The sequence below is a fragment of the Oncorhynchus tshawytscha genome, linkage group LG08 (genome assembly GCF_018296145.1).
Source record: "Oncorhynchus tshawytscha isolate Ot180627B linkage group LG08, Otsh_v2.0, whole genome shotgun sequence".
In the NCBI taxonomy this organism is placed as follows: domain Eukaryota; kingdom Metazoa; phylum Chordata; class Actinopteri; order Salmoniformes; family Salmonidae; genus Oncorhynchus; species Oncorhynchus tshawytscha.
The window spans coordinates 90,411,314-90,438,193 of NC_056436.1; the positions used below are offsets into that span (position 1 = coordinate 90,411,314).

The window sequence follows — 26,880 nt, forward strand, 5'->3', positions numbered from 1 at the left end:
TTGAGTCTGTAATACCAACATGCTTCAAGCAGACCACCATAGTACCTGTGCCCAAGAACACAAAGACAACCTGCCTAAATGACTACAGACCCATAGCACTCACTTCCGTAGCCATGAAGTGCTTTGAAAGGCTGGTAATGGCACATCAACACCATTATCCCAGAAACCCTAGACCCACTCCAATTTGCATACCGCCCCATCATATCCACAGATGATGCAATCTCTATTGCACTCCACACTGCCCTTTCCCACCTGGACGAAAGGAACACCTATGTGAGAATGCTGTTCATTGACTACAGCTCAGCGTTCAACACCATAGTACCCTCAAAGCTCATCACCAAGCTAAGGATCCTGGGACTAAACACCTCCCTCTGCAACTGGATCCTGGACTTCCTGACAGGCCACCCGCAGGTGGTGAGGGTAGGTAGCAAAACATCTGCCACGCTGATCCTCAACACTGGAGCTCCCCAGGGGTGCATGCTCAGTCCCCTCCTGTACTCCCTGTTCTCCCACGACTGAGGCACGACTCCAGCACCATCATTAAGTTTGCTGACGACACAACAGTGGTAGGCCTGATCACCGACAATGATGAGACAGCCAATAGGGAGGAGATCAGAGACCTGGTCGGGTGGTGCCAGAATAACAACCTATCCCTCAATGTAACCAAGACTAAGGAGCTGATTGTGGACTACAGGAAAAGGAGCACCGAGCACGTCCCCATTCTCATCGACAGGGCTGTGGTGGAGCAGGTTGAGAGCTTCAAATTCCTTGGTGTTCACATCAACAAATCAAATCAAAACCAATTTTATTTGTCACATACACATGGTTAGCAGATGTCAATGCGACTGTAGCGAAATGCTTGTGCTTCTAGTTCCGACAATGCAGTAATAACCAACGAGTAATCTAACCTAACAATTTCACAACAGCTACCTTATACACACAAGTGTAAATGGATGAAGAATATGTACATAAAGATATATGAATGAGTGATGGTACAGAACGGCATAGGCGAGATGCAGTAGATGGTATCGAGTACAGTATATACATATGAGATGAGTAATGTAGGGTATGTAAACATTATATTACTGCAAGTGTCTTTGTTTAAAGTGGCTAGTGATACATTTTTTTTTACATGTATGGCAGCAGCCACTCAATGTTAGTGGTGGCTGTTTAACAGTCTGATGGCCTTGAGATAGAAGCTGTTTTTCAGTCTCTCGGTCCCTGCTTTGATGCACCTGTACTGACCTTACCTTCTGGATGATAGCGGGGTGAACAGGCAGTGGCTCGGGTGGTTGTTGTCCTTGATGATCTTTATGGCCTTCCTGTGACATCGGGTGGTGTAGGTGTCCTGGAGGGCAGGTAATTTGCATTGTGCAGACCTCACTACCCTCTGGAGAGCCTTACGGTTGTGGCCGGAGCAGTTGCCATACCAGGCGGTGATACAGCCCAACAGGATTCTCTCGATTGTGCATCTGTAAAAGTTTGAGTGCTTTTGGTGACGAGCGGAATTTCTTCAGCCTCCGGAGGTTGAAGAGGCGCTGCTGCACCTTCCTCACCACGCTGTCTGTGTGGGTGGACCAATTCAGTTTGTCCGTGATGTGTACGCCGAGGAACTTAAAACTTACTACCCTCTCGACTACTGTCTGGTTGATGTGGATAGGGGGTGTTCCCTCTGCTGTTTCCTGAAGTCCACGATCATCTCCTTTGTTTTGTTGACGTTGAGTGTGAGGTTATTTTCCTGACGCACGTGGCCACGCAGTCGTGGGTGAACCGGGAGTACAGGAGAGGGCTCAGAACGCACCCTTGTGGGGCCCCAGTGTTGAGGATCAGCGGGGTGGAGAGGTTGTTACCTACTCACACCACCTGGGGGCGGCCCGTCAGGAAGTCCAGTACCCAGTTGCACAGGGCGGGGTCGAGACCCAGGGTGGACCTATTAGGGCGGTATGCATATTGGAGTGGGTCTAGGGTGTCAGGTAGGGTGGAGGTGATATAGTCCTTGACTAATCTCTCAAAGCACATCATGATGACGGAAGTGAGTGCTACGGGGCGGTAGTCGTTTTGCTTAGTTATCTTAGCTTTCTTGGGAACAGGAACAATGGTGGCCCTCTTGAAGCATGTTGGAACAGCAGACTGGGATAAGGGTTGATTGAATATATCCGTAAACACACCAGCCAGCTGGTCTGTGCATGCTCTGAGGACGCGGCTGGGGATTTCGTCTGGGCCTGCAGCCTTGCGAGGGTGAACACATTTAAACGTTTTACTCACGTCGGCTGCAGTGAAGGAGAGTCCGCAGGTTTTGGTAGCGGGCTGTGTCAGTGGCACTGTATTGTCCTCAATGCGAGCAAAGAAGTTGTTTAGTCTGTCTGGGATCAAGACATCCTGGTCCGCGACAGGGCTGGTTTTCTTTTTGTAATCCGTGATTGACTGTAGACCCTGCCACATACCTCTTGTGTCTGAGCCGTTGAATTGCGACTCTACTTTGTCTCTATCCTGACGCTTAGCTTGTTTGATTGCCTTGCGGAGGGAATAGCTACACTGTTTGTATTCGCTCATGTTTCCGGTCACCTTGCCCTGGTGAATAGCAGTGGTTTGCGCTTTCAGTGCTGCCATCAGTCCACGGTTTCTGGTTGGGGAATGTTTTAATAGTTACTGTGGGTACGACATCGCCAATGTACTTGCTAATGAACTCGCTCACCGAATCAGCGTATTCGTCAATGTTAATGTTTGACGCAATGCGGAACATATCCCAATCCACGTGATCGAAGCAATCTTGAAGCGTGGAATCAGACTGGTCGGACCAGCGTTGAACAGACCTGAGAGCGGGAGCTTCCTGTTTTAGTTTCTGCCTATAGGCTGGAAGCAACCAAATGGAGTCGTGGTCAGCTTTTCCGAAAGGAGGGTGGGGGAGCTCCTTATATGCATCGCAGAAGTTACAATAACAATGATCCAGGGTTTTACCAGCCCTTGTAGCACAATACTGATAAATTCTATGCTGATAGAATTTAGGGAGTCTTGTTTTTAGATTAGCCTTGTTAAAATCCCCAGCTACAATGAATGCAGCTCAGTATATGTGGTTTCCAGTTTGCATAGAGTCAAATAAATTTTGTTCAGGGCCATCGATGTGTCTGCTTGGGGGGAATATATGCGGCTGTGATTATAATCAAAGAGAATTCTCTTGGTAGATAATGTGGTCGACATTTGATTGTGAGGAATTCTAAGTCAGGTGAACAGAAGGACTGAACAGAATGCGTGAAGAAACCAGCTGGCTGTATCGATTCCGATAGCGTGTCTCGAGTGAGCCATGTTTCCTTGAAGCAAAGAACGTTACAGTCTCTGATGTCTCTCTGGAATGCTACCCGTGCTCGGGTTTCATCAACCTTGTTGTCAAGAGACTGGACATTGGCGAGTAGTATGCTAGGGAGTGGTGCGCGATGTGCCCGTCTCCGGAGCCTGACCAGAAGACTTCGTTTGCCCCTTTTACGGCGATGTTGTTTTGGTTCACCGGCTGGGATCCGATCCATTGTCCTGGGTGGTGGGCAAAACACAGGTTCCGCTTCGGGAAAGTCGTATTCCTGGTCGTAATGATGGTGAGTTGACGTTGCTCCAGTAGTTCCTCCCGACTGTATGTAATAAAGCCTAAGAATACCTGGGGTACCAATGTAATAAATAACACGTAAAAAAAATAAATAAATACTGCATAGTTTCCTAGGAACACAAAGCGATGCGGCCATCTCTGTCGGCGCCGGAAGTAACAACAAACTAGATTGGTCCAAACACACCAAGACAGTCATGAAGAGGGCACGACAAAGCCTATTCCTGAACAGGTAACCAAATGGTTACCTGGACTATTTGCATTGTGTGCCCCCTCCCAACCCCTCTTTTTTACGCTGCTACTACTCTCTGTTTATGTTGTATGCATAGTCACTTTAACTATACATTCATGTACATACTACCTAAATTGGCCCGACCAACCAGTGCTCCCGCACATTGGCCAACCGGGCTATCTGCATTGTGTCCCATCACCCACCAACCCCTCTTTTTACCCTTCTGCTACTCTCTGTTCATCATATATGCATAGTCACTTTAACGATACCTACATGTACATACTACCTCAATAAGCCTGACTAACAGGTGTCTGTATATAGCCTCGCAACTGTTATTTTCAAATGTCTTTTTACTGTTGTTTTATTTCTTTACTTACCTACACACACACACACACACACACACACACACACACACATACCTTTTTTTTGCACCATTGGTTAGAGCCTGTAAGTAAGCATTTCACTGTAAGGTCTACACCTGTTGTATTCGGCGCACGTGACAAATAAACTTTGATTTGGTATATAGAAGATAGCCCTACTTGGTAAAAGATCAAGTCCATATTATGGCAAGAACAGCTCAAATAAGCAAAGAGAAACGACAGTCCATCATTACTTTAAGACATGAAGTCACTCAATCCATGAAGACATGAAGTCACTCAAGAACTTTGGAAGTTTCTTCAAGTGCAGTTGCAAAGCCATCAACCGCTATGATGAAACTGGCTCTCATGAGGACCGCCACAGGAAAGGAAGACCCAGAGTTACCTCTGCTACAGAGGATAAGTTCATTAGAGTTAACTGGCTCTCATGAGGACCGCCACAGGAAAGGAAGACCCAGAGTTACCTCTGCTGCAGAGGATAAGTTCATTAGAGTTAACTGGCTCTCATGAGGACCGCCACAGGAAAGGAAGACCCAGAGTTACCTCTGCTGCAGAGGATAAGTTCATTAGAGTTAACTGGCTCTCATGAGGACCGCCACAGGAAAGGAAGACCCAGAGTTACCTCTGCTGCAGAGGATAAGTTCATTAGAGTTAACTGGCTCTCATGAGGACCGCCACAGGAAAGGAAGACCCAGAGTTACCTCTGCTGCAGAGGATAAGTTCATTAGAGTTACCTGGCTCTCATGAGGACCGCCACAGGAAAGGAAGATCCAGAATTACCTCTGCTGCAGAGGATAAGTTCATTAGAGTTACCAGCCTCAGATTACAGCCCAAATAAATTCTTCACAGAGTTCAAGTAACAGACACATCTCAACATCAACTGTTCAGAGGAGACTGTGTGAATCAGGCCTTCATGGTTGAATTGCTGCAAAGAAACCACTACTATAGGGAAACCATAATTAGAAGAGACTTTCTTGGTCCAAGAATCATAAGCAATGGACATTAGACCAGTGGAAATCTGTCCTTTTGTCTGATGACAAGGCACCACAAACACTGCTAAGGCACCACGAAAACACTGCTAAGGCTGGTCACCAGCCAAACCAGCTCCTATGCTGGACCAGCCTGTATGGACCCCAAAAGGAGCCTTGGCCCCCCAAAAATGTAATTTTGATCTCTGAGCACACTTGTTTTCCTTAGAGATGATTACAATAGCCACTACACCAAAAGACATGTGTAACTGTGTGTATTGTTGTCAGACAGGACCATACAGCACTGAATGAGAGAACATTTGACTTATCTATTAATCAACTACCAAAAAGTAAAACTTAAATTCATCATAAAAATTCATAGTTGATATTTACGCCTTTTGTAAATGTGTTTACAGGTCTATATTTACAAGATGCATTAAAAGTATGTAAGACAGCAGATTACTTGTATTCCACATTTTTGCAATATCAGCACTTGCAATATTGGGTTCCATGAGTTTCTGTCACAACATCATTCAACCATCCATTTGACAAATGGGAGGAGACATTAGAGATGTGAAAAGACATGGTTGTGTTTTGTTCCACCTCGGGTAAGGTTATCTAAAAAAAAATGTGGAGGCCTTGCCACTAGCCTATACAGTTTCTAGACAGTCAATGTGTGATAACATCAATGCACAACGCTGTTATAACCAGTAAAACAACTCTCAGATCTTTATTGTACATAAAAATAAGACTATTATGGTGAGGCAGAGAAGAGAGGAGAGATTATATGGATCATATTATACTATGGCACCAAGCTGAACAAACATTCTGACCAGTATATGTGTGAATCTGAATTGAGTAGTTACCGGTATACAGACATGTTTACAATAATACATCACCTCTCTGCTTCCGTTACAGATGTATATTTTGGCATGTTATATTTGTATTACTTCATGTTATATTTATCACATTTCATCTCTATGAAAACATTAAGTCACAGGGCCTCAGGCATCAAACAACTAGCATCTAGGTGCCGTGTTCTCTGTAGAACAGAAGATGGTCAGATTGCTGAGAATAGTGGAGGGAGACGAAGAAGTAGACAGGAGGACAGCTGGGACATTTGGAGAGAGGAGGAAGGCAACATTGTTGTGTTTAACATAAGAGAGAAGTGCTACTCTGATAGTACATCCTGTCTTCTAGAGGACATGCATTCAGACTGACTGGGACATCATGACATCAGGTGTGGAGACATTCAGACAACAGGCTTTAAGGCCAGCGGAGGGACTCATGGGTACCCAGCATGCTCTGCTTCAGTACCTCCTCACACCCAGCTGATAAGGCACAGCTGAAGCATGATACACAACAACAACAAAACTAAACTAAACATCTAGAAAGAACCCCCTGACCTCTAACAAAGTGAGAAAGATATGGTATGGTCTGCCCAGCAGGCTCTGGCTTGGTCATGGTCTGGTCTGGTCTGTGGTTGGAGGAAGGAGCACTGTGGAACTATTGCTGCTCTCTCTTGGCTAGGGCCTCAGCCTCCTACAGAGAGAAATATGAAGAGAGAGCGGGAGGGAGAGAGAGGTGGGAAAAAGGAGAGGGAGATTTGGGAGAGGGAGGGAGGGGGGAGAGAGAGGTATAGAGAATGGGGAAGGGGAGAGAGCGAGGGAGAGAGGTGGAGAGAGTGGGGAGGGGGAAAGAGGTGTGGTGAATTTTAGTAGTAAGGTCTGTTGGTTTCAGTCAGCTTCAGTGTGACCAAAGAAATCCCCTGTATCTCCATGGTGATAGACACACCTCCCTGAAGTTCCCTGAGTGGCAGAGAGGGGGAGCCAGGGTGCAGAGACAGACAGACAAAGGGGTATGAATATACAGGATGAAGTTGGGTTTGATAATAGGTGTAACTGATAGAAGACAGAATGTGACAGGTGTGGTTATGGTTAAGTGTTAATAAATGTGAGGGGTGTGTGGTTATGGTTAAGTGTGAGGTATTTGCATTTATTATGGATTAGTTAGTTCGTGTCAAGGCAGCAGCTACTCTTCCTGGTCCAGCAACACACATACATTCAGAACAGATTTCACAACACACTAAGTGTGTGCCCTCAGGCCACTACTCTACTACCACATATCTACAACACACTAAGTGTGTGCCCTCAGGCCACTACTCTACAACCACATATCTACAACACACTAAGTGTGTGCCCTCAGGCCACTAGTCTACTACCACATATCTACAACACACTAAGTGTGTGCCCTCAGGCCACTACTCTACAACCACATATCTACAACACACTAAGTGTGTGCCCTCAGGCCACTACTCTACTACCACATATCTACAACACACTAAGTGTGTGCCCTCAGGCCACTAGTCTACTACCACATATCTACAACACACTAAGTGTGTGCCCTCAGGCCACTACTCTACTACCACATATCTACAACACACTAAGTGTGTGCCCTCAGGCCACTACTCTACTACCACATATCTACAACACAAAATCCATGTGTACGTGTGTCTATAGTGCATATGTTCTCGTGTGTGTGTGTATGCATGTGTCTGTGCCTATGTTATCGTGTGTGTGTGTGTATGCATGTGTCTGTGCCTATGTTATTGTGTGTGTGTGTGTGTGTATGCATGTGTCTGTGCCTATGTTATCGTGTGTGTGTGTGTGTCTTTGCATGTGTCTGTGCCTATGTTATCATGTGTGTGTGTGTGTGTATGCATGTGTCTGTGCCTATGTTATCGTGTGTGTGTGTGTCTTTGCATGTGTCTGTGCCTATGTTGTCGTGTGTGTGTGTGTGTATGCATGTGTCTGTGCCTATGTTATTGTGTGTATGCATGTGTCTGTGCCTATGTTATCGTGTGTGTATGCATGTGTCTGTGCCTATGTTATCGTGTGTGTGTGTATGCATGTGTCTGTGCCTATGTTATCGTGTGTGTATGCATGTGTCTGTGCCTATGTTATCGTGTGTGTGTGTAAATGTGTCTGTGCCTATGTTATCGTGTGTGTATGCATGTGTCTGTGCCTATGTTATCGTGTGTGTATGCATGTGTCTGTGCCTATGTTATCGTGTGTGTGTGTATGCATGTGTCTGTGCGTATGTTTGTGTTGCTTCACAGTCCCCGCTTCCATAAGGTGTATTCTTATCTGTTTCTATAAATCTGATTCTCCTGCTGCATCAGTTACTTGATGTGGAATAGAGTTCCATGTAGTCAGGGCTCTATGTAGTACTGTGGAATAGAGTTCCATGTAGTCAGGGCTCTATGTAGTACTGTGGAATAGAGTTCCATGTAGTTATGGCTCTATGTAGTGCTGTGGAATAGAGTTCCATGTAGTCATGTCTCTATGTAGTACTGTGGAATAGAGTTCCATGTAGTCATGTCTCTATGTAGTGCTGTGGAATAGAGTTCCATGTAGTCATGTCTCTATGTAGTACTGTGGAATAGAGTTCCATGTAGTTATGACTCTATGTAGTACTGTGGAATAGAGTTCCATATAGTCATGTCTCTATGTAGTACTGTGGAATAGAGTTCCATGTAGTCATGTCTCTATGTAGTGCTGTGGAATAGAGTTCCATATAGTCATGTCTCTATGTAGTACTGTGGAATAGAGTTCCATGTAGTCATGTCTCTATGTAGTACTGTGGAATAGAGTTCCATGTAGTCATGTCTCTATGTAGTACTGTGGAATAGAGTTCCATGTAGTCATGGCTCTATGTAGTGCTGTGGAATAGAGTTCCATGTAGTTATGGCTCTATGTAGTGCTGTGGAATAGAGTTCCATGTAGTTATGGCTCTATGTAGTACAGTGGAATAGAGTTCCATGTAGTTATGACTCTATGTAGTACTGTGGAATAGAGTTCCATGTAGTCATGTCTCTATGTAGTACTGTGGAATAGAGTTCCATGTAGTCATGTCTCTATGTAGTACTGTGGAATAGAGTTCCATGTAGTTATGACTCTATGTAGTACTGTGGAATAGAGTTCCATATAGTCATGTCTCTATGTAGTACTGTGGAATAGAGTTCCATGTAGTCATGTCTCTATGTAGTGCTGTGGAATAGAGTTCCATATAGTCATGTCTCTATGTAGTACTGTGGAATAGAGTTCCATGTAGTCATGTCTCTATGTAGTACTGTGGAATAGAGTTCCATGTAGTCATGTCTCTATGTAGTACTGTGGAATAGAGTTCCATGTAGTTATGGCTCTATGTAGTGCTGTGGAATAGAGTTCCATGTAGTTATGGCTCTATGTAGTACAGTGGAATAGAGTTCCATGTAGTTATGGCTCTATGTAGTACAGTGGAATAGAGTTCCATGTAGTCATGGCTCTATGTAGTGCTGTGGAATAGAGTTCCATGTAGTCATGTCTCTATGTAGTGCTGTGGAATAGAGTTCCATGTAGTCATGTCTCTATGTAGTACTGTGGAATAGAGTTCCATGTAGTTATGGCTCTATGTAGTGCTGTGGAATAGAGTTCCATGTAGTCATGGCTCTATGTAGTGCTGTGGAATAGAGTTCCATGTAGTCATGTCTCTATGTAGTGCTGTGGAATAGAGTTCCATGTAGTCATGTCTCTATGTAGTACTGTGGAATAGAGTTCCATGTAGTCATGTCTCTATGTAGTACTGTGGAATAGAGTTCCATGTAGTTATGGCTCTATGTAGTGCTGTGGAATAGAGTTCCATGTAGTCATGGCTCTATGTAGTGCTGTGGAATAGAGTTCCATGTAGTCATGTCTCTATGTAGTGCTGTGGAATAGAGTTCCATGTAGTCATGTCTCTATGTAGTACTGTGGAATAGAGTTCCATGTAGTCATGTCTCTATGTAGTGCTGTGGAATAGAGTTCCATGTAGTCATGTCTCTATGTAGTACTGTGGAATAGAGTTCCATGTAGTCATGGCTCTATGTAGTACTGTGGAATAGAGTTCCATGTAGTTATGGCTCTATGTAGTACTGTGGAATAGAGTTCCATGTAGTCATGTCTCTATGTAGTGCTGTTAGCCTCCCAAAGTCTGTTCTGGACTTGGGGATTGTGAAGAGACCCTTTGTGGCATGTATTGTGGGGTATGCATGGGTGTCTGAGCTGTGTGCCAGTATTTTAGACAGACAGCTCGGTGCATTCAACATGTCAATAACTGAGTCAATCTCTCTTCCACTTTGAGCCAGGAGAGATTGACATGCATATTATTAATATTAGCTATCTGTGTACATCCAAGGTAAAAAGAGGCTATTCTTCTAGTACAGTTCACAAACACAGTAAGGCAGTTTGATTACTATGCTGCCCTGTTCTGAGCCAGTTGTGGCACCTCATTGTGGCACTTGACCAGACGACTGAACAGTAGTCCAGGTACGTCAAAACTAGGGCCTGTAGGATCTGCCTTGTTGATAGTGCTGTTAAGAAGGTAGAAACTAGGGCCTGTAGGATCTGCCTTGTTGATAGTGTTGTTAAGAAGGCAGAGCAGTGCTTTATTATGGATAGACTTCTCCCCATCTTAGCTGCTGTTGTATCAGTATGCTTTAACCATGACAGTTTACCATCGAGGGATACTCCAAGCAGTTATGTCACCTCAACTTGCTCAATTTCCACATTATTCATTACAAGATTTAGTTGAGGTTTAGGGTTTAGTGAATGATTTGTCCCAAATACAGTTATTTTAGTTTTAGAAATATTTAGTTCTAACTTATTCCTTGCCACCCACTCTGAAACTAATTGCAGCTCTTTGTTAAGTGTACCTTGGACTAAAGTTGATGACTAAAGTTAGTGTGTTACCTTAGAGCCTGGTGGGGTGCTCATCAGCCTCAGACAGAGGATGTGGGTGGGACTGCCAATCCTCTGAGGTTTTAGCCTACTATAGCATCTGACTGTAGGCCTAGAATGCTCATGTAGCCTAATATAATAAAAATGTCTTGCAGTAAAATGATACAGAATGGCACCGGAGAGGATGACATTTTACAGGCTCCTAACCAATTGCGCTATTTTTTTGTGTTTTTTCGCATTGTTTGTAACTTATTTTGAACATAATGTTGATTATTTCTTTAATGAGTCTGACAAGAAGGATATAACGTTGCTCCCAGACAAGGCCCAAATCCCCATCATTCACATGAAGAACAGAAGGAACTACAGGGGCGCAGATCAGGGTGCCTTGCAAGAATTGGGCGGCGAGTGGGCTATCTGATTCTGCCTCTACCAGACCCAGGAAGAGTTAGGGATTTGGGTGTAGAGGTTAGGGTACCTTAGATCCAGGGGGAGCGGTGAGACCCAGGAACGCGTAGACAATATTGTCTTCTCTGGCATCAAAGAACGCCTCGTAGTTCTGAAGGAGAGAGAGATAAACCCCTTATAAACCCTACAGCCATGTAGTTCTGAAGGAGAGAGAGATAAATCCCTTATAAACCCTACAGCCATGTAGTTCTGAAGGAGAGAGAGATAAACCCCTTATAAACCCTACAGCCATGTAGTTCTGAAGGAGAGAGAGATAAACCCTACAGCCATGTAGTTCTGAAGGAGAGAGAGATAAACCCTACAGCCATGTAGTTCTGAAGGAGAGAGAGATAAACCCCTTATAAACCCTACAGCCATGTAGTTCTGAAGGAGAGAGAGATAAATCCCTTATAAACCCTACAGCCATGTAGTTCTGAAGGAGAGAGAGATAAATCCCTTATAAACCCTACAGCCATGTAGTTCTGAAGGAGAGAGAGATAAACCCTTATAAACCCTACAGCCATGTAGTTCTGAAGGAGAGAGAGATAAACCCTTATAAACCCTACAGCCATGTAGTTCTGAAGGAGAGAGAGATAAACCCTAGTTCTGAAGGAGAGAGAGATAAACCCTACAGCCTTGTAGTTCTGAAGGAGAGAGATAAACCCCTTATAAACCCTAGAGCCATGTAGTTCTGAAGGAGAGAGAGATAAACCCCTTATAAACCCTACAGCCATGTAGTTCTGAAGGAGAGCGAGATAAACCCCTTATAAACCCTACAGCCATGTAGTTCTGAAGGAGAGAGAGATAAACCCTACAGCCATGTAGTTCTGAAGGAGAGAGAGATAAACCCTACAGCCATGTAGTTCTGAAGGAGAGAGATAAACCCCTTATAAACCCTACCGCCATATAGTTCTGAAGGAGAGAGATAAACCCCTTATAAACCCTACAGCCATGTAAATCAAATTTGATTTGATTTGATAAACTCTACAGCAATGTAGTTCTGAAGGAGAGAGAGATAAACCCCTTATAAACCCTACAGCCATGTAGTTCTGAAGGAGAGAGAGATAAACCCTACAGCCATGTCGTTCTGAAGGAGAGAGAGATGAATCCCTTATAAAAGCTACAGCCATGTAGTTCTGAAGGAGAGAGATAAACCCCTTATAAACCCTACAGCCATGTAGTTCTGAAGGAGAGAGAGATAAACCCCTTATAAACCCTAGAGCCATGTAGTTCTGAAGGAGAGAGAGATAAACCCCTTATAAACCCTACAGCCATGTAGTTCTGAAGGAGAGCGAGATAAACCCCTTATAAACCCTACAGCCATGTAGTTCTGAAGGAGAGAGAGATAAACCCTACAGCCATGTAGTTCTGAAGGAGAGAAGATAAACCCTACAGCCATGTAGTTCTGAAGGAGATAAACCCTATAAGAGAGATAAACCCCTTATAAACCCTACAGCCATGTAGTTCTGAAGGAGAGAGATAAACCCCTTATAAACCCTACAGCCATGTAAATCTGAAGGAGAGATTTGACCCCTTATAAACCCTACAGCCATGTAGTTCTGAAGGAGAGAGAGATAAACCCCTTATAAACCCTACAGCCATGTAGTTCTGAAGGAGAGAGAGATAAACCCTACAGCCATGTCGTTCTGAAGGAGAGAGAGATGAATCCCTTATAAAAGCTACAGCCATGTAGTTCTGAAGGAGAGAGATAAACCCCTTATAAACCCTACAGCCATGTAGTTCTGAAGGAGAGAGAGATAAACCCCTTATAAACCCTACAGCCATGTAGTTCTGAAGGAGAGAGAGATAAACCCCTTATAAACCCTACAGCCATGTAGTTCTGAAGGGGAGAGAGATAAACCCCTTATAAACCCTACAGCCATGTAGTTCTGAAGGAGAGAGAGATAAACCCTACAGCCATGTTGTTCTGAAGGAGAGAGAGATAAATCCCTCATAAAACCTACAGCCATGTAGTTCTGAAGGAGAGAGAGATAAACCCCTTATAAACCCTACAGCCATGTAGTTCTGAAGGAGAGAGAGATAAACCCCTTATAAACCCTACAGCCATGTAGTTCTGAAGGAGAGAGATAAACCCCTTATAAACCCTACAGCCATGTAGTTCTGAAGGAGAGAGAGATAAACCCCTTATAAACCCTACAGCCATGTAGTTCTGAAGGAGAGAGAGATAAACCCTACAGCCATGTAGTTCTGAAGGAGAGAGATAAACCCCTTATAAACCCTACAGATGAAAGGAGAGAGAGATAAACCTTATAAACCCTACAGCCATGTAGTTCTGAAGGAGAGAGATAAACCCCTTATAAACCCTACAGCCATGTAGTTCTGAAGGAGAGAGAGATAAACCCCTTATAAACCCTACAGCCATGTAGTTCTGAAGGAGAGAGATAAACCCCTTATAAACCCTACAGCCATGTAGTTCTGAAGGAGAGAGAGATAAACCCCTTATAAACCCTACAGCCATGTAGTTCTGAAGGAGAGAGAGATAAACCCTACAGCCATGTAGTTCTGAAGGAGAGAGAGATAAACAGCCCCTTATAAAACCCTACAGCCATGTAGTTCTGAAGGAGAGAGAGATAAACCCCTTATAAACCCTACAGCCATGTAGTTCTGAAGGAGAGAGAGATAAACCCCTTATAAACCCTACAGCCATGTAGTTCTGAAGGAGAGAGATATGAACCCCTTATAAACCCTACAGCCATGTAGTTCTGAAGGAGAGAGAGATAAACCCTTATAAACCCTACAGCCATGTAGTTCTGAAGGAGAGAGAGATAAACCCCTTATAAACCCTACAGCCATGTAGTTCTGAAGGAGAGAGAGATAAACCCTACAGCCATGTTGTTCTGAAGGAGAGAGAGATAAACCCCTTATAAACCCTACAGCCATGTAGTTCTGAAGGAGAGAGAGATAAACCCTTATAAACCCTACAGCCATGTAGTTCTGAAGGAGAGAGAGATAGATAAAACCCTACAGCCATGTAGTTCTGAAACCCTACAGCCATGTAGTTCTGAAGGAGAGAGATAAACCCCTTATAAACCCTACAGCCATGTAGTTCTGAAGGAGAGAGAGATAAACCCTACAGCCATGTAAAACCCTACAGCCATGTAGTTCTGAAGGAGAGAGATAAACCCCTTATAAACCCTACAGCCATGTAGTTCTGAAGGAGAGAGAGATAAACCCTTATAAACCCTACAGCCATGTAGTTCTGAAGGAGAGAGATAAACCCCTTATAAACCCTACAGCCATGTAGTTCTGAAGGAGAGAGAGATAAACCCCTTATAAACCCTACAGCCATGTAGTTCTGAAGGAGAGAGAGATAAACCCCTTATAAACCCTACAGCCATGTAGTTCTGAAGGAGAGAGAGATAAACCCCTTATAAACCCTACAGCCATGTAGTTCTGAAGGAGAGAGAGATAAACCCCTTATAAACCCTACAGCCATGTAGTTCTGAAGGAGAGAGAGATAAACCCCTTATAAACCCTACAGCCATGTAGTTCTGAAGGAGAGAGAGATAAACCCCTTATAAACCCTACAGCCATGTAGTTCTGAAGGAGAGAGAGATAAACCCCTTATAAACCCTACAGCCATGTAGTTCTGAAGGAGAGAGAGATAAACCCTTATATAAACCCTACAGCCATGTAGTTCTGAAGGAGAGAGAGATAAACCCCTTATAAACCCTACAGCCATGTAGTTCTGAAGGAGAGAGATAAGGAGAGAGAGATAAACCCCTTATAAACCCTACAGCCATGTAGTTCTGAAGGAGAGAGGATAAACCCCTTATAAACCCTACAGCCATGTAGTTCTGAAGGAGAGAGAGTAGTTCTGAAGGAGAGAGAGATAAACCCCTTATAAACCCTACAGCCATGTAGTTCTGAAGGAGAGAGAGATAAACCCCTTATAAACCCTACAGCCATGTAGTTCTGAAGGAGAGAGAGATAAACCCCTTATAAACCCTACAGCCATGTAGTTCTGAAGGAGAGAGATAAACCCCTTATAAACCCTACAGCCATGTAGTTCTGAAGGAGAGAGAGATAAACCCCTTATAAACCCTACAGCCATGTAGTTCTGAAGGAGAGAGAGATAAACCCCTTATAAACCCTACAGCCATGTAGTTCTGAAGGAGAGAGAGATAAACCCCTTATAAACCCTACAGCCATGTAGTTCTGAAGGAGAGATAAGATAAACCCTACAGAAGGAGAGAGAGAGATAAACCCTACAGCCATGTAGTTCTGAAGGAGAGAGAGATAAACCCTTATAAACCCTACAGCCATGTAGTTCTGAAGGAGAGAGAGATAAACCCCAGCCATTATAAACCCTACAGCCATGTAGTTCTGAAGGAGAGAGAGATAAACCCCTTATAAACCCTACAGCCATGTAGTTCTGAAGGAGAGAGATAAACCCCTTATAAACCCTACAGCCATGTAGTTCTGAAGGAGAGAGAGATAAACCCCTTATAAACCCTACAGCCATGTAGTTCTGAAGGAGAGAGAGATAAACCCTACAGCCATAAACCCTATAAACAGCCATGTAGTTCTGAAGGAGAGAGAGATAAACCCCTTATAAACCCTACAGCCATGTAGTTCTGAAGGAGAGAGAGATAAACCCCTTATAAACCCTACAGCCATGTAGTTCTGAAGGAGAGAGAGATAAACCCCTTATAAACCCTACAGCCATGTAGTTCTGAAGGAGAGAGAGATAAACCCTACAGCCATGTAGTTCTGAAGGAGAGAGATAAACCCTTATAAACCCTACAGCCATGTAGTTCTGAAGGAGAGATAAACCCTTATAAACCCTACAGCCAGATAAACCCCTTATAAACCCTACAGCCATGTAGTTCTGAAGGAGAGAGAGATAAACCCCTTATAAACCCTACAGCCATGTAGTTCTGAAGGAGAGAGAGATAAACCCTACAGCCATGTAGTTCTGAAGGAGAGAGATAAACCCCTTATAAACCCTACAGCCATGTAGTTCTGAAGGAGAGAGAGATAAACCCTACAGCCATGTAGTTCTGAAGGAGAGAGAGATAAATCCCTTATAAACCCTACAGCCATGTAGTTCTGAAGGAGAGAGAGATAAACCCCTATAAAACCCTACAGCCATGTAGTTCTGAAGGAGAGAGATAAACCCCTTATAAACCCTACAGCCATGTAGTTCTGAAGGAGAGAGATAAACCCTTATAAACCCTACAGCCATGTAGTTCTGAAGGAGAGAGATAAACCCCTTATAAACCCTACAGCCATGTAGTTCTGAAGGAGAGAGAGATAAACCCCTTATAAACCCTACAGCCATGTAGTTCTGAAGGAGAGAGATAAACCCCTTATAAACCCTACAGCCATGTAGTTCTGAAGGAGAGAGAGATAAACCCCTTATAAACCCTACAGCCATGTAGTTCTGAAGGAGAGAGATAAACCCCTTATAAACCCTACAGCCATGTAGTTCTGAAGGAGAGAGAGATAAACCCCTTATAAACCCTACAGCCATGTAGTTCTGAAGGAGAGAGAGATAACCCTTATAAACCCTACAGCCATGTAGTTCTGAAGGAGAGAGAGATAAACCCCTTATAAACCCTACAGCCATGTAGTTCTGAAGGAGAGAGAGATAAACCCCTATAAACCCTACAGCCATGTAGTTCTGAAGGAGAGAGATAAACCCCTTATAAACCCTACAGCCATGTAGTTCTGAAGGAGAGAGAGATAAACCCCTTATAAACCCTACAGCCATGTAGTTCTGAAGGAGAGAGATAAACCCCTTATAAACCCTACAGCCATGTAGTTCTGAAGGAGAGAGATAAAACCCTACAGCCATGTAGTTCTGTAGTTCTGAAGGAGAGAGAGATAAACCCCTTATAAACCCTACAGCCATGTAGTTCTGAAGGAGAGAGAGATAACCCTTATAAACCCTACAGCCATGTAGTTCTGAAGGAGAGAGAGATAAACCCTTATAAACCCTACAGCCATGTAGTTCTGAAGGAGAGAGAGATAAACCCCTTATAAACCCTACAGCCATGTAGTTCTGAAGGAGAGAGAGATAAACCCTACAGCCATGTAGTTCTGAAGGAGAGAGATAAACCCCTTATAAACCCTACAGCCATGTAGTTCTGAAGGAGAGAGATAAACCCCTTATAAACCCTACAGCCATGTAGTTCTGAAGGAGAGAGAGATAAACCCCTTATAAACCCTACAGCCATGTAGTTCTGAAGGAGAGAGAGATAAACCCCTTATAAACCCTACAGCCATGTAGTTCTGAAGGAGAGAGAGATAAACCCCTTATAAACCCTACAGCCATGTAGTTCTGAAGGAGAGAGAGATAAACCCCTTATAAACCCTACAGCCATGTAGTTCTGAAGGAGAGAGAGATAAACCCCTTATAAACCCTACAGCCATGTAGTTCTGAAGGAGAGAGAGATAAACCCCTTATAAACCCTACAGCCATGTAGTTCTGAAGGAGAGAGAGATAAACCCTTATAAACCCTACAGCCATGTAGTTCTGAAGGAGAGAGAGATAAACCCCTTATAAACCCTACAGCCATGTAGTTCTGAAGGAGAGAGAGATAAACCCCTTATAAACCCTACAGCCATGTAGTTCTGAAGGAGAGAGATAAACCCCTTATAAACCCTACAGCCATGTAGTTCTGAAGGAGAGAGAGATAAACCCCTTATAAACCCTACAGCCATGTAGTTCTGAAGGAGAGAGAGATAAACCCCTTATAAACCCTACAGCCATGTAGTTCTGAAGGAGAGAGAGATAAAAACCCTACAGCCATGTAGTTCTGAAGGAGAGAGAGATAAACCCTTATAAACCCTACAGCCATGTAGTTCTGAAGGAGAGAGAGATAAACCCCTTATAAACCCTACAGCCATGTAGTTCTGAAGGAGAGAGAGATAAACCCCTTATAAACCCTACAGCCATGTAGTTCTGAAGGAGAGAGAGATAAACCCCTTATAAACCCTACAGCCATGTAGTTCTGAAGGAGAGAGATAAACCCCTTATAAACCCTACAGCCATGTAGTTCTGAAGGAGAGAGATAAACCCCTTATAAACCCTACAGCCATGTAGTTCTGAAGGAGAGAGAGATAAACCCCTTATAAACCCTACAGCCATGTAGTTCTGAAGGAGAGAGAGATAAACCCCTTATAAACCCTACAGCCATGTAGTTCTGAAGGAGAGAGAGATAAACCCCTTATAAACCCTACAGCCATGTAGTTCTGAAGGAGAGAGAGATAAACCCCTTATAAACCCTACAGCCATGTAGTTCTGAAGGAGAGAGAGATAAACCCCTTATAAACCCTACAGCCATGTAGTTCTGAAGGAGAGAGAGATAAACCCTAAACCCTAGCCATGTAGTTCTGAAGGAGAGAGATAAACCCCTTATAAACCCTACAGCCATGTAGTTCTGAAGGAGAGAGAGATAAACCCTATAAACCCTACAGCCATGTAGTTCTGAAGGAGAGAGAGATAAACCCCTTATAAACCCTACAGCCATGTAGTTCTGAAGGAGAGAGAGATATAAACCCTACAGCCATGTAGTTCTGAAGGAGAGAGATAAACCCCTTATAAACCCTACAGCCATGTAGTTCTGAAGGAGAGAGAGATAAACCCCTTATAAACCCTACAGCCATGTAGTTCTGAAGGAGAGAGAGATAAACCCCTTATAAACCCTACAGCCATGTAGTTCTGAAGGAGAGAGATAAACCCCTTATAAACCCTACAGCCATGTAGTTCTGAAGGAGAGAGAGATAAACCCCTTATAAACCCTACAGCCATGTAGTTCTGAAGGAGAGAGAGATAAACCCTTATAAACCCTACAGCCATGTAGTTCTGAAGGAGAGAGAGATAAACCCCTTATAAACCCTACAGCCATGTAGTTCTGAAGGAGAGAGAGATAAACCCCTTATAAACCCTACAGCCATGTAGTTCTGAAGGAGAGAGAGATAAACCCCTTATAAACCCTACAGCCATGTAGTTCTGAAGGAGAGAGAGATAAACCCTTATAAACCCTACAGCCATGTAGTTCTGAAGGAGAGAGAGATAAACCCCTTATAAACCCTACAGCCATGTAGTTCTGAAGGAGAGAGAGATAAACCCCTTATAAACCCTACAGCCATGTAGTTCTGAAGGAGAGAGAGATAAACCCCTTATAAACCCTACAGCCATGTAGTTCTGAAGGAGAGAGAGATAAACCCCTTATAAACCCTACAGCCATGTAGTTCTGAAGGAGAGAGAGATAATAAAACCCTACAGCCATGTAGTTCTGAAGGAGAGAGATAAACCCCTTATAAACCCTACAGCCATGTAGTTCTGAAGGAGAGAGATAAACCCCTTATAAACCCTACAGCCATGTAGTTCTGAAGGAGAGAGAGATAAACCCCTTATAAACCCTACAGCCATGTAGTTCTGAAGGAGAGAGAGATAAACCCCTTATAAACCCTACAGCCATGTAGTTCTGAAGGAGAGAGAGATAAACCCCTTATAAACCCTACAGCCATGTAGTTCTGAAGGAGAGAGAGATAAACCCCTTATAAACCCTACAGCCATGTAGTTCTGAAGGAGAGAGAGATAAACCCCTTATAAACCCTACAGCCATGTAGTTCTGAAGGAGAGAGAGATAAACCCCTTATAAACCCTACAGCCATGTAGTTCTGAAGGAGAGAGATAAACCCCTTATAAACCCTACAGCCATGTAGTTCTGAAGGAGAGAGAGATAAACCCCTTATAAACCCTACAGCCATGTAGTTCTGAAGGAGAGAGAGATAAACCCCTTATAAACCCTACAGCCATGTAGTTCTGAAGGAGAGAGAGATAAACCCCTTATAAACCCTACAGCCATGTAGTTCTGAAGGAGAGAGATATAACCCCTTATAAACCCTACAGCCATGTAGTTCTGAAGGAGAGAGAGATAAACCCCTTATAAACCCTACAGCCATGTAGTTCTGAAGGAGAGAGATAAACCCCTTATAAACCCTACAGCCATGTAGTTCTGAAGGAGAGAGATAAACCCCTTATAAACCCTACAGCCATGTAGTTCTGAAGGAGAGAGAGATAAACCCCTTATAAACCCTACAGCCATGTAGTTCTGAAGGAGAGAGAGATAAACCCCTTATAAACCCTACAGCCATGTAGTTCTGAAGGAGAGAAAGATAAACCCTACAGCCATGTTGTTCTGAAGGAGAGAGATAAACCCCTTATAAACCCTACAGCCATGTAGTTCTGAAGGAGAGAGAGAGATAAACCCTACAGCCATGTAATTCTGAAGGAGAGAGAGATAAACCCCTTATAAACCCTACAGCCTTGTAGTTCTGAAGGAGAGAGAGATAAACCCTTATAAACCCTACAGCCATGTAGTTCTGAAGGAGAGAGATAAACCCTTATAAACCCTACAGCCATGTAGTTCTGAAGGAGAGAGAGATAAACCCCTTATAAACCCTACAGCCATGTAGTTCTGAAGGAGAGAGAGATAAACCCTTATAAACCCTACAGCCATGTAGTTCTGAAGGAGAGAGAGATAAACCCCTTATAAACCCTACAGCCATGTAGTTCTGAAGGAGAGAGAGATAAACCCTTATAAACCCTACAGCCATGTAGTTCTGAAGGAGAGAGATAAACCCCTTATAAACCCTACAGCCATGTAGTTCTGAAGGACAGAGAGATAAACCCCTTATAAACCCTACAGCCATGTAGTTCTGAAGGAGAGAGAGATAAACCCCTTATAAACCCTACAGCCATGTAGTTCTGAAGAGAGAGAGATAAACCCCTTATAAACCCTACAGCCATGTAGTTCTGAAGGAGAGAGAGATAAACCCCTTATAAACCCTACAGCCATGTAGTTCTGAAGGAGAGAGAGATAAACCCCATGTAGTTCTTATAAACCCTACAGCCATGTAGTTCTGAAGGAGAGAGATAAACCCCTTATAAACCCTACAGCCATGTAGTTCTGAAGGAGAGAGAGATAAACCCCTTATAAACCCTACAGCCATGTAGTTCTGAAGGAGAGAGAGATAAACCCCTTATAAACCCTACAGCCATGTAGTTCTGAAGGAGAGAGATAAACCCCTTATAAACCCTACAGCCATGTAGTTCTGAAGGAGAGAGAGATATAAACCCTACAGCCATGTAGTTCTGAAGGAGAGAGAGATACCCCTTATAAACCCTACAGCCATGTAGTTCTGAAGGAGAGAGAGATAAACCCTTATAAACCCTACAGCCATGTAGTTCTGAAGGAGAGAGAGATAAACCCCTTATAAACCCTACAGCCATGTAGTTCTGAAGGAGAGAGAGATAAACCCTACAGCCATGTAGTTCTGAAGGAGAGAGATAAACCCCTTATAAACCCTACAGCCATGTAGTTCTGAAGGAGAGAGATAAACCCCTTATAAACCCTACAGCCATGTAGTTCTGAAGGAGAGAGAGATAAACCCCTTATAAACCCTACAGCCATGTAGTTCTGAAGGAGAGAGAGATAAACCCCTTATAAACCCTACAGCCATGTAGTTCTGAAGGAGAGAGAGATAAACCCCTTATAAACCCTACAGCCATGTAGTTCTGAAGGAGAGAGAGATAAACCCCTTATAAACCCTACAGCCATGTAGTTCTGAAGGAGAGAGAGATAAACCCTTATAAACCCTACAGCCATGTAGTTCTGAAGGAGAGAGAGATAAACCCCTTATAAACCCTACAGCCATGTAGTTCTGAAGGAGAGAGAGATAAACCCCTTATAAACCCTACAGCCATGTAGTTCTGAAGGAGAGAGAGATAACCCCTTATAAACCCTACAGCCATGTAGTTCTGAAGGAGAGAGAGATAAACCCCTTATAAACCCTACAGCCATGTAGTTCTGAAGGAGAGAGAGATAAACCCTACAGCCATGTAGTTCTGAAGGAGAGAGATAAACCCCTTATAAACCCTACAGCCATGTAGTTCTGAAGGAGAGAGATAAAACCCCTTATAAACCCTACAGCCATGTAGTTCTGAAGGAGAGAGAGATAAACCCCCCTTATAAACCCTACAGCCATGTAGTTCTGAAGGAGAGAGAGATAAACCCCTTATAAACCCTACAGCCATGTAGTTCTGAAGGAGAGAGAGATAAACCCCTTATAAACCCTACAGCCATGTAGTTCTGAAGGAGAGAGAGATAAACCCCTTATAAACCCTACAGCCATGTAGTTCTGAAGGAGAGAGAGATAAACCCCTTAAACCCTACAGCCATGTAGTTCTGAAGGAGAGAGAGATACACCCCTTATAAACCCTACAGCCATGTAGTTCTGAAGGAGAGAGACATAGACCCCTTATAAACCCTACAGCCATATAGTTCTGAAGGAGAGAGATAAACCCCTTATAAACCCTACAGCCATGTAGTTCTGAAGGAGAGAGAGATAAACCCTACAGCCATGTAGTTCTGAAGGAGAGAGATACACCCCTTATAAACCCTACAGCCATGTAGTTCTGAAGGAGAGAGAGATAAACCCCTTATAAACCCTACAGCCATGTAGTTCTGAAGGAGAGAGAGATAAACCCCTTATAAACCCTACAGCCATGTAGTTCTGAAGGAGAGAGAGATAAACCCTACAGCCATGTTGTTCTGAAGGAGAGAGGGATAAACCCCTTATAAACCCTACAGCCATGTAGTTCTGAAGGAGAGAGAGAGATAAACCCTACAGCCATGTAATTCTGAAGGAGAGAGAGATAAATCCCTTATAAACCCTACAGCCTTGTAGTTCTGAAGGAGAGAGAGATAAACCCCTTATAAACCCAACAGCCATGTAGTTCTGAAGGAGAGAGATAAACCCCTTATAAACCCTACAGCCATGTAGTTCTGAAGGAGAGAGAGATAAACCCCTTATAAACCCTACAGCCATGTAGTTCTGAAGGAGAGAGAGATAAACCCCTTATAAACCCTACAGCCATGTAGTTCTGAAGGAGAGAGAGATAAACCCCTTATAAACCCTACAGCCATGTAGTTCTGAAGGAGAGAGAGATAAACCCTTATAAACCCTACAGCCATGTAGTTCTGAAGGAGACAGAGATAAACCCCTTATAAACCCTACAGCCATGTAGTTCTGAAGGAGAGAGAGATAAACCCCTTATAAACCCTACAGCCATGTAGTTCTGAAGGAGAGAGAGATAAACCCCTTATAAACCCTACAGCCATGTAGTTCTGAAGGAGAGAGAGATAAACCCCTTATAAACCCTACAGCCATGTAGTTCTGAAGGAGAGAGAGATAAACCCCTTATAAACCCTACAGCCATGTAGTTCTGAAGGAGAGAGAGATAAACCCTACAGCCATGTAGTTCTGAAGGAGAGAGAGATAAACCCCTTATAAACCCTACAGCCATGTAGTTCTGAAGGAGACAGAGATAAACCCCTTATAAACCCTACAGCCATGTAGTTCTGAAGGAGAGAGAGATAAACCCCTTATAAACCCTACAGCCATGTAGTTCTGAAGGAGACAGAGATAAACCCCTTATAAACCCTACAGCCATGTAGTTCTGAAGGAGAGAGAGATAAACCCTACAGCCATGTAGTTCTGAAGGAGAGAGATAAACCCCTTATAAACCCTACAGCCATGTAGTTCTGAAGGAGAGAGATAAACCCCTTATAAACCCTACAGCCATGTAGTTCTGAAGGAGACAGAGATAAACCCCTTATAAACCCTACAGCCATGTAGTTCTGAAGGAGAGAGATAAACCCTACAGCCATGTAGTTCTGAAGGAGAGAGATAAACCCCTTATAAACCCTACAGCCATGTAGTTCTGAAGGAGAGAGATAAACCCCTTATAAACCCTACAGCCATGTAGTTCTGAAGGAGAGAGAGATAAACCCTTATAAACCCTACAGCCATGTAGTTCTGAAGGAGAGAGAGATAAACCCCTTATAAACCCTACAGCCATGTAGTTCTGAAGGAGAGAGAGATAAACCCCTTATAAACCCTACAGCCATGTAGTTCTGAAGGACCCTAGAGAGATAAACCCCTTATAAACCCTACAGCCATGTAGTTCTGAAGGAGAGAGAGATAAACCCCTTATAAACCCTACAGCCATGTAGTTCTGAAGGAGAGAGAGATAAACCCCTTATAAACCCTACAGCCATGTAGTTCTGAAGGAGAGAGAGATAAACCCCTTATAAACCCTACAGCCATATAGTTCTGAAGGAGAGAGATAAATCCCTTATAAACCCTACAGCCATGTAGTTCTGAAGGAGAGAGAGATAAACCCCTTATAAACCCTACAGCCATGTAGTTCTGAAGGAGAGAGAGATAAACCCTACAGCCATGTCGTTCTGAAGGAGAGAGAGATAAACCCCTTATAAACCCTACAGCCATGTAGTTCTGAAGGAGAGAGATAAACCCCTTATAAACCCTACAGCCATGTAGTTCTGAAGGAGAGAGAGATAAACCCTTATAAACCCTACAGCCATGTAGTTCTGAAGGAGAGAGAGATAAACCCCTTATAAACCCTACAGCCATGTAGTTCTGAAGGAGAGAGATAAACCCCTTATAAACCCTACAGCCATGTAGTTCTGAAGGAGAGAGATAAACCCCTTATAAACCCTACAGCCATGTAGTTCTGAAGGAGAGAGAGATAAACCCTACAGCCATGTAGTTCTGAAGGAGAGAGATACACCCCTTATAAACCCTACAGCCATGTAGTTCTGAAGGAGAGAGAGATAAACCCCTTATAAACCCTACAGCCATGTAGTTCTGAAGGAGAGAGATAAACCCTACAGCCATGTTGTTCTGAGGGAGAGAGGGATAAACCCCTTATAAACCCTACAGCCATGTAGTTCTGAAGGAGAGAGAGAGATAAACCCTACAGCCATGTAGTTCTGAAGGAGAGAGAGATAAACCCTTATAAACCCTACAGCCATGTAGTTCTGAAGGAGAGAGAGATAAACCCCTTATAAACCCTACAGCCATGTAGTTCTGAAGGAGAGAGATAAACCCCTTATAAACCCTACAGCCATGTAGTTCTGAAGGAGAGAGAGATAAACCCCTTATAAACCCTACAGCCATGTAGTTCTGAAGGAGAGAGAGATAAACCCCTTATAAACCCTACAACCTCGCAGTTCTGTACGGAGAGAGAGAGATAAACCCCTTATAAACCCTACAGCCATGTAGTTCTGAAGGAGAGAGAGATAAATCCCTTATAAACCCTACAGCCATGTAGTTCTGAAGGAGACAGAGATAAACCCCTTATAAACCCTACAGCCATGTAGTTCTGAAGGACAGAGAGATGAACCCCTTATAAACCCTACAGCCATGTAGTTCTGAAGGAGAGAGAGATAAACCCCTTATAAACCCTACAGCCATGTAGTTCTGAAGGAGAGAGAGATAAACCCCTTATAAACCCTACAGCCATGTAGTTCTGAAGGAGAGAGAGATAAACCCCTTATAAACCCTACAGCCATGTAGTTCTGAAGGAGAGAGATAATAAAACCCTACAGCCATGTAGTTCTGAAGGAGAGAGAGATAAACCCTACAGCCATGTAGTTCTGAAGGAGAGAGAGATAAACCCCTTATAAACCCTACAGCCATGTAGTTCTGAAGGAGAGAGAGATAAACCCCTTATAAACCCTACAGCCATGTAGTTCTGAAGGAGAGAGAGATAAACCCCTTATAAACCCTACAGCCATGTAGTTCTGAAGGAGAGAGAGATAAACCCTACAGCCATGTAGTTCTGAAGGAGAGAGATAAACCCCTTATAAACCCTACAGCCATGTAGTTCTGAAGGAGAGAGATAAACCCCTTATAAACCCTACAGCCATGTAGTTCTGAAGGAGAGAGATAAACCCCTTATAAACCCTACAGCCATGTAGTTCTGAAGGAGAGAGAGATAAACCCTTATAAACCCTACAGCCATGTAGTTCTGAAGGAGAGAGATAAACCCCTTATAAACCCTACAGCCATGTAGTTCTGAAGGAGAGAGATAAACCCCTTATAAACCCTACAGCCATGTAGTTCTGAAGGAGAGAGAGATAAACCCCTTATAAGCCCAACAGCCATGTAGTTCTGAAGGAGAGAGAGATAAACCCCTTATAAACCCTACAGCCTCGTAGTTCTGAAGGAGAGAGAGATAAACCCCTTATAAACCCTACAGCGATGTAGTTCTGAAGGACAGAGAGATAAACCCCTTATAAACCCTACAGCCATGTAGTTCTGAAGGAGAGAGAGATAAACCCCTTATAAACCCTACAGCCATGTAGTTCTGAAGGAGAGAGAGATAAACCCCTTATAAACCCACAGCCATGTAGTTCTGAAGGAGAGAGAGAGATAAACCCCTTATAAACCCTACAGCCATGTAGTTCTGAAGGAGAGAGAGATAAACCCCTTATAAACCCTACAGCCATGTAGTTCTGAAGGAGAGAGAGATAAACCCCTTATAAACCCTACAGCCATGTAGTTCTGAAGGAGAGAGAGATAAACCCTACAGCCATGTAGTTCTGAAGGAGAGAGGGATAAACCCCTTATAAACCCTACAGCCATGTAGTTCTGAAGGAGAGAG

General features: G+C 43.6%; 1 protein-coding gene across 1 annotated transcript in view; it reads right to left on the reverse strand.

The window, feature by feature from the left end:
* Positions 1–5,875: 5,875 nt before the first annotated feature.
* LOC112238103 (SH3 domain-binding glutamic acid-rich-like protein) overlaps positions 5,876–26,880 on the reverse strand; it is a 72,943-nt gene continuing 51,938 nt past the window's right edge. Inside the window, exons 3-4 of the mRNA XM_024406696.2 lie at positions 11,401–11,481; positions 5,876–6,711 (exon numbers count right to left, since the gene is read on the reverse strand). Coding sequence (XP_024262464.2) covers positions 6,676–6,711; positions 11,401–11,481 — 117 coding nt within the window. The 3' untranslated portion in view covers positions 5,876–6,675. The remainder of the gene's footprint in view (positions 6,712–11,400; positions 11,482–26,880) is intronic.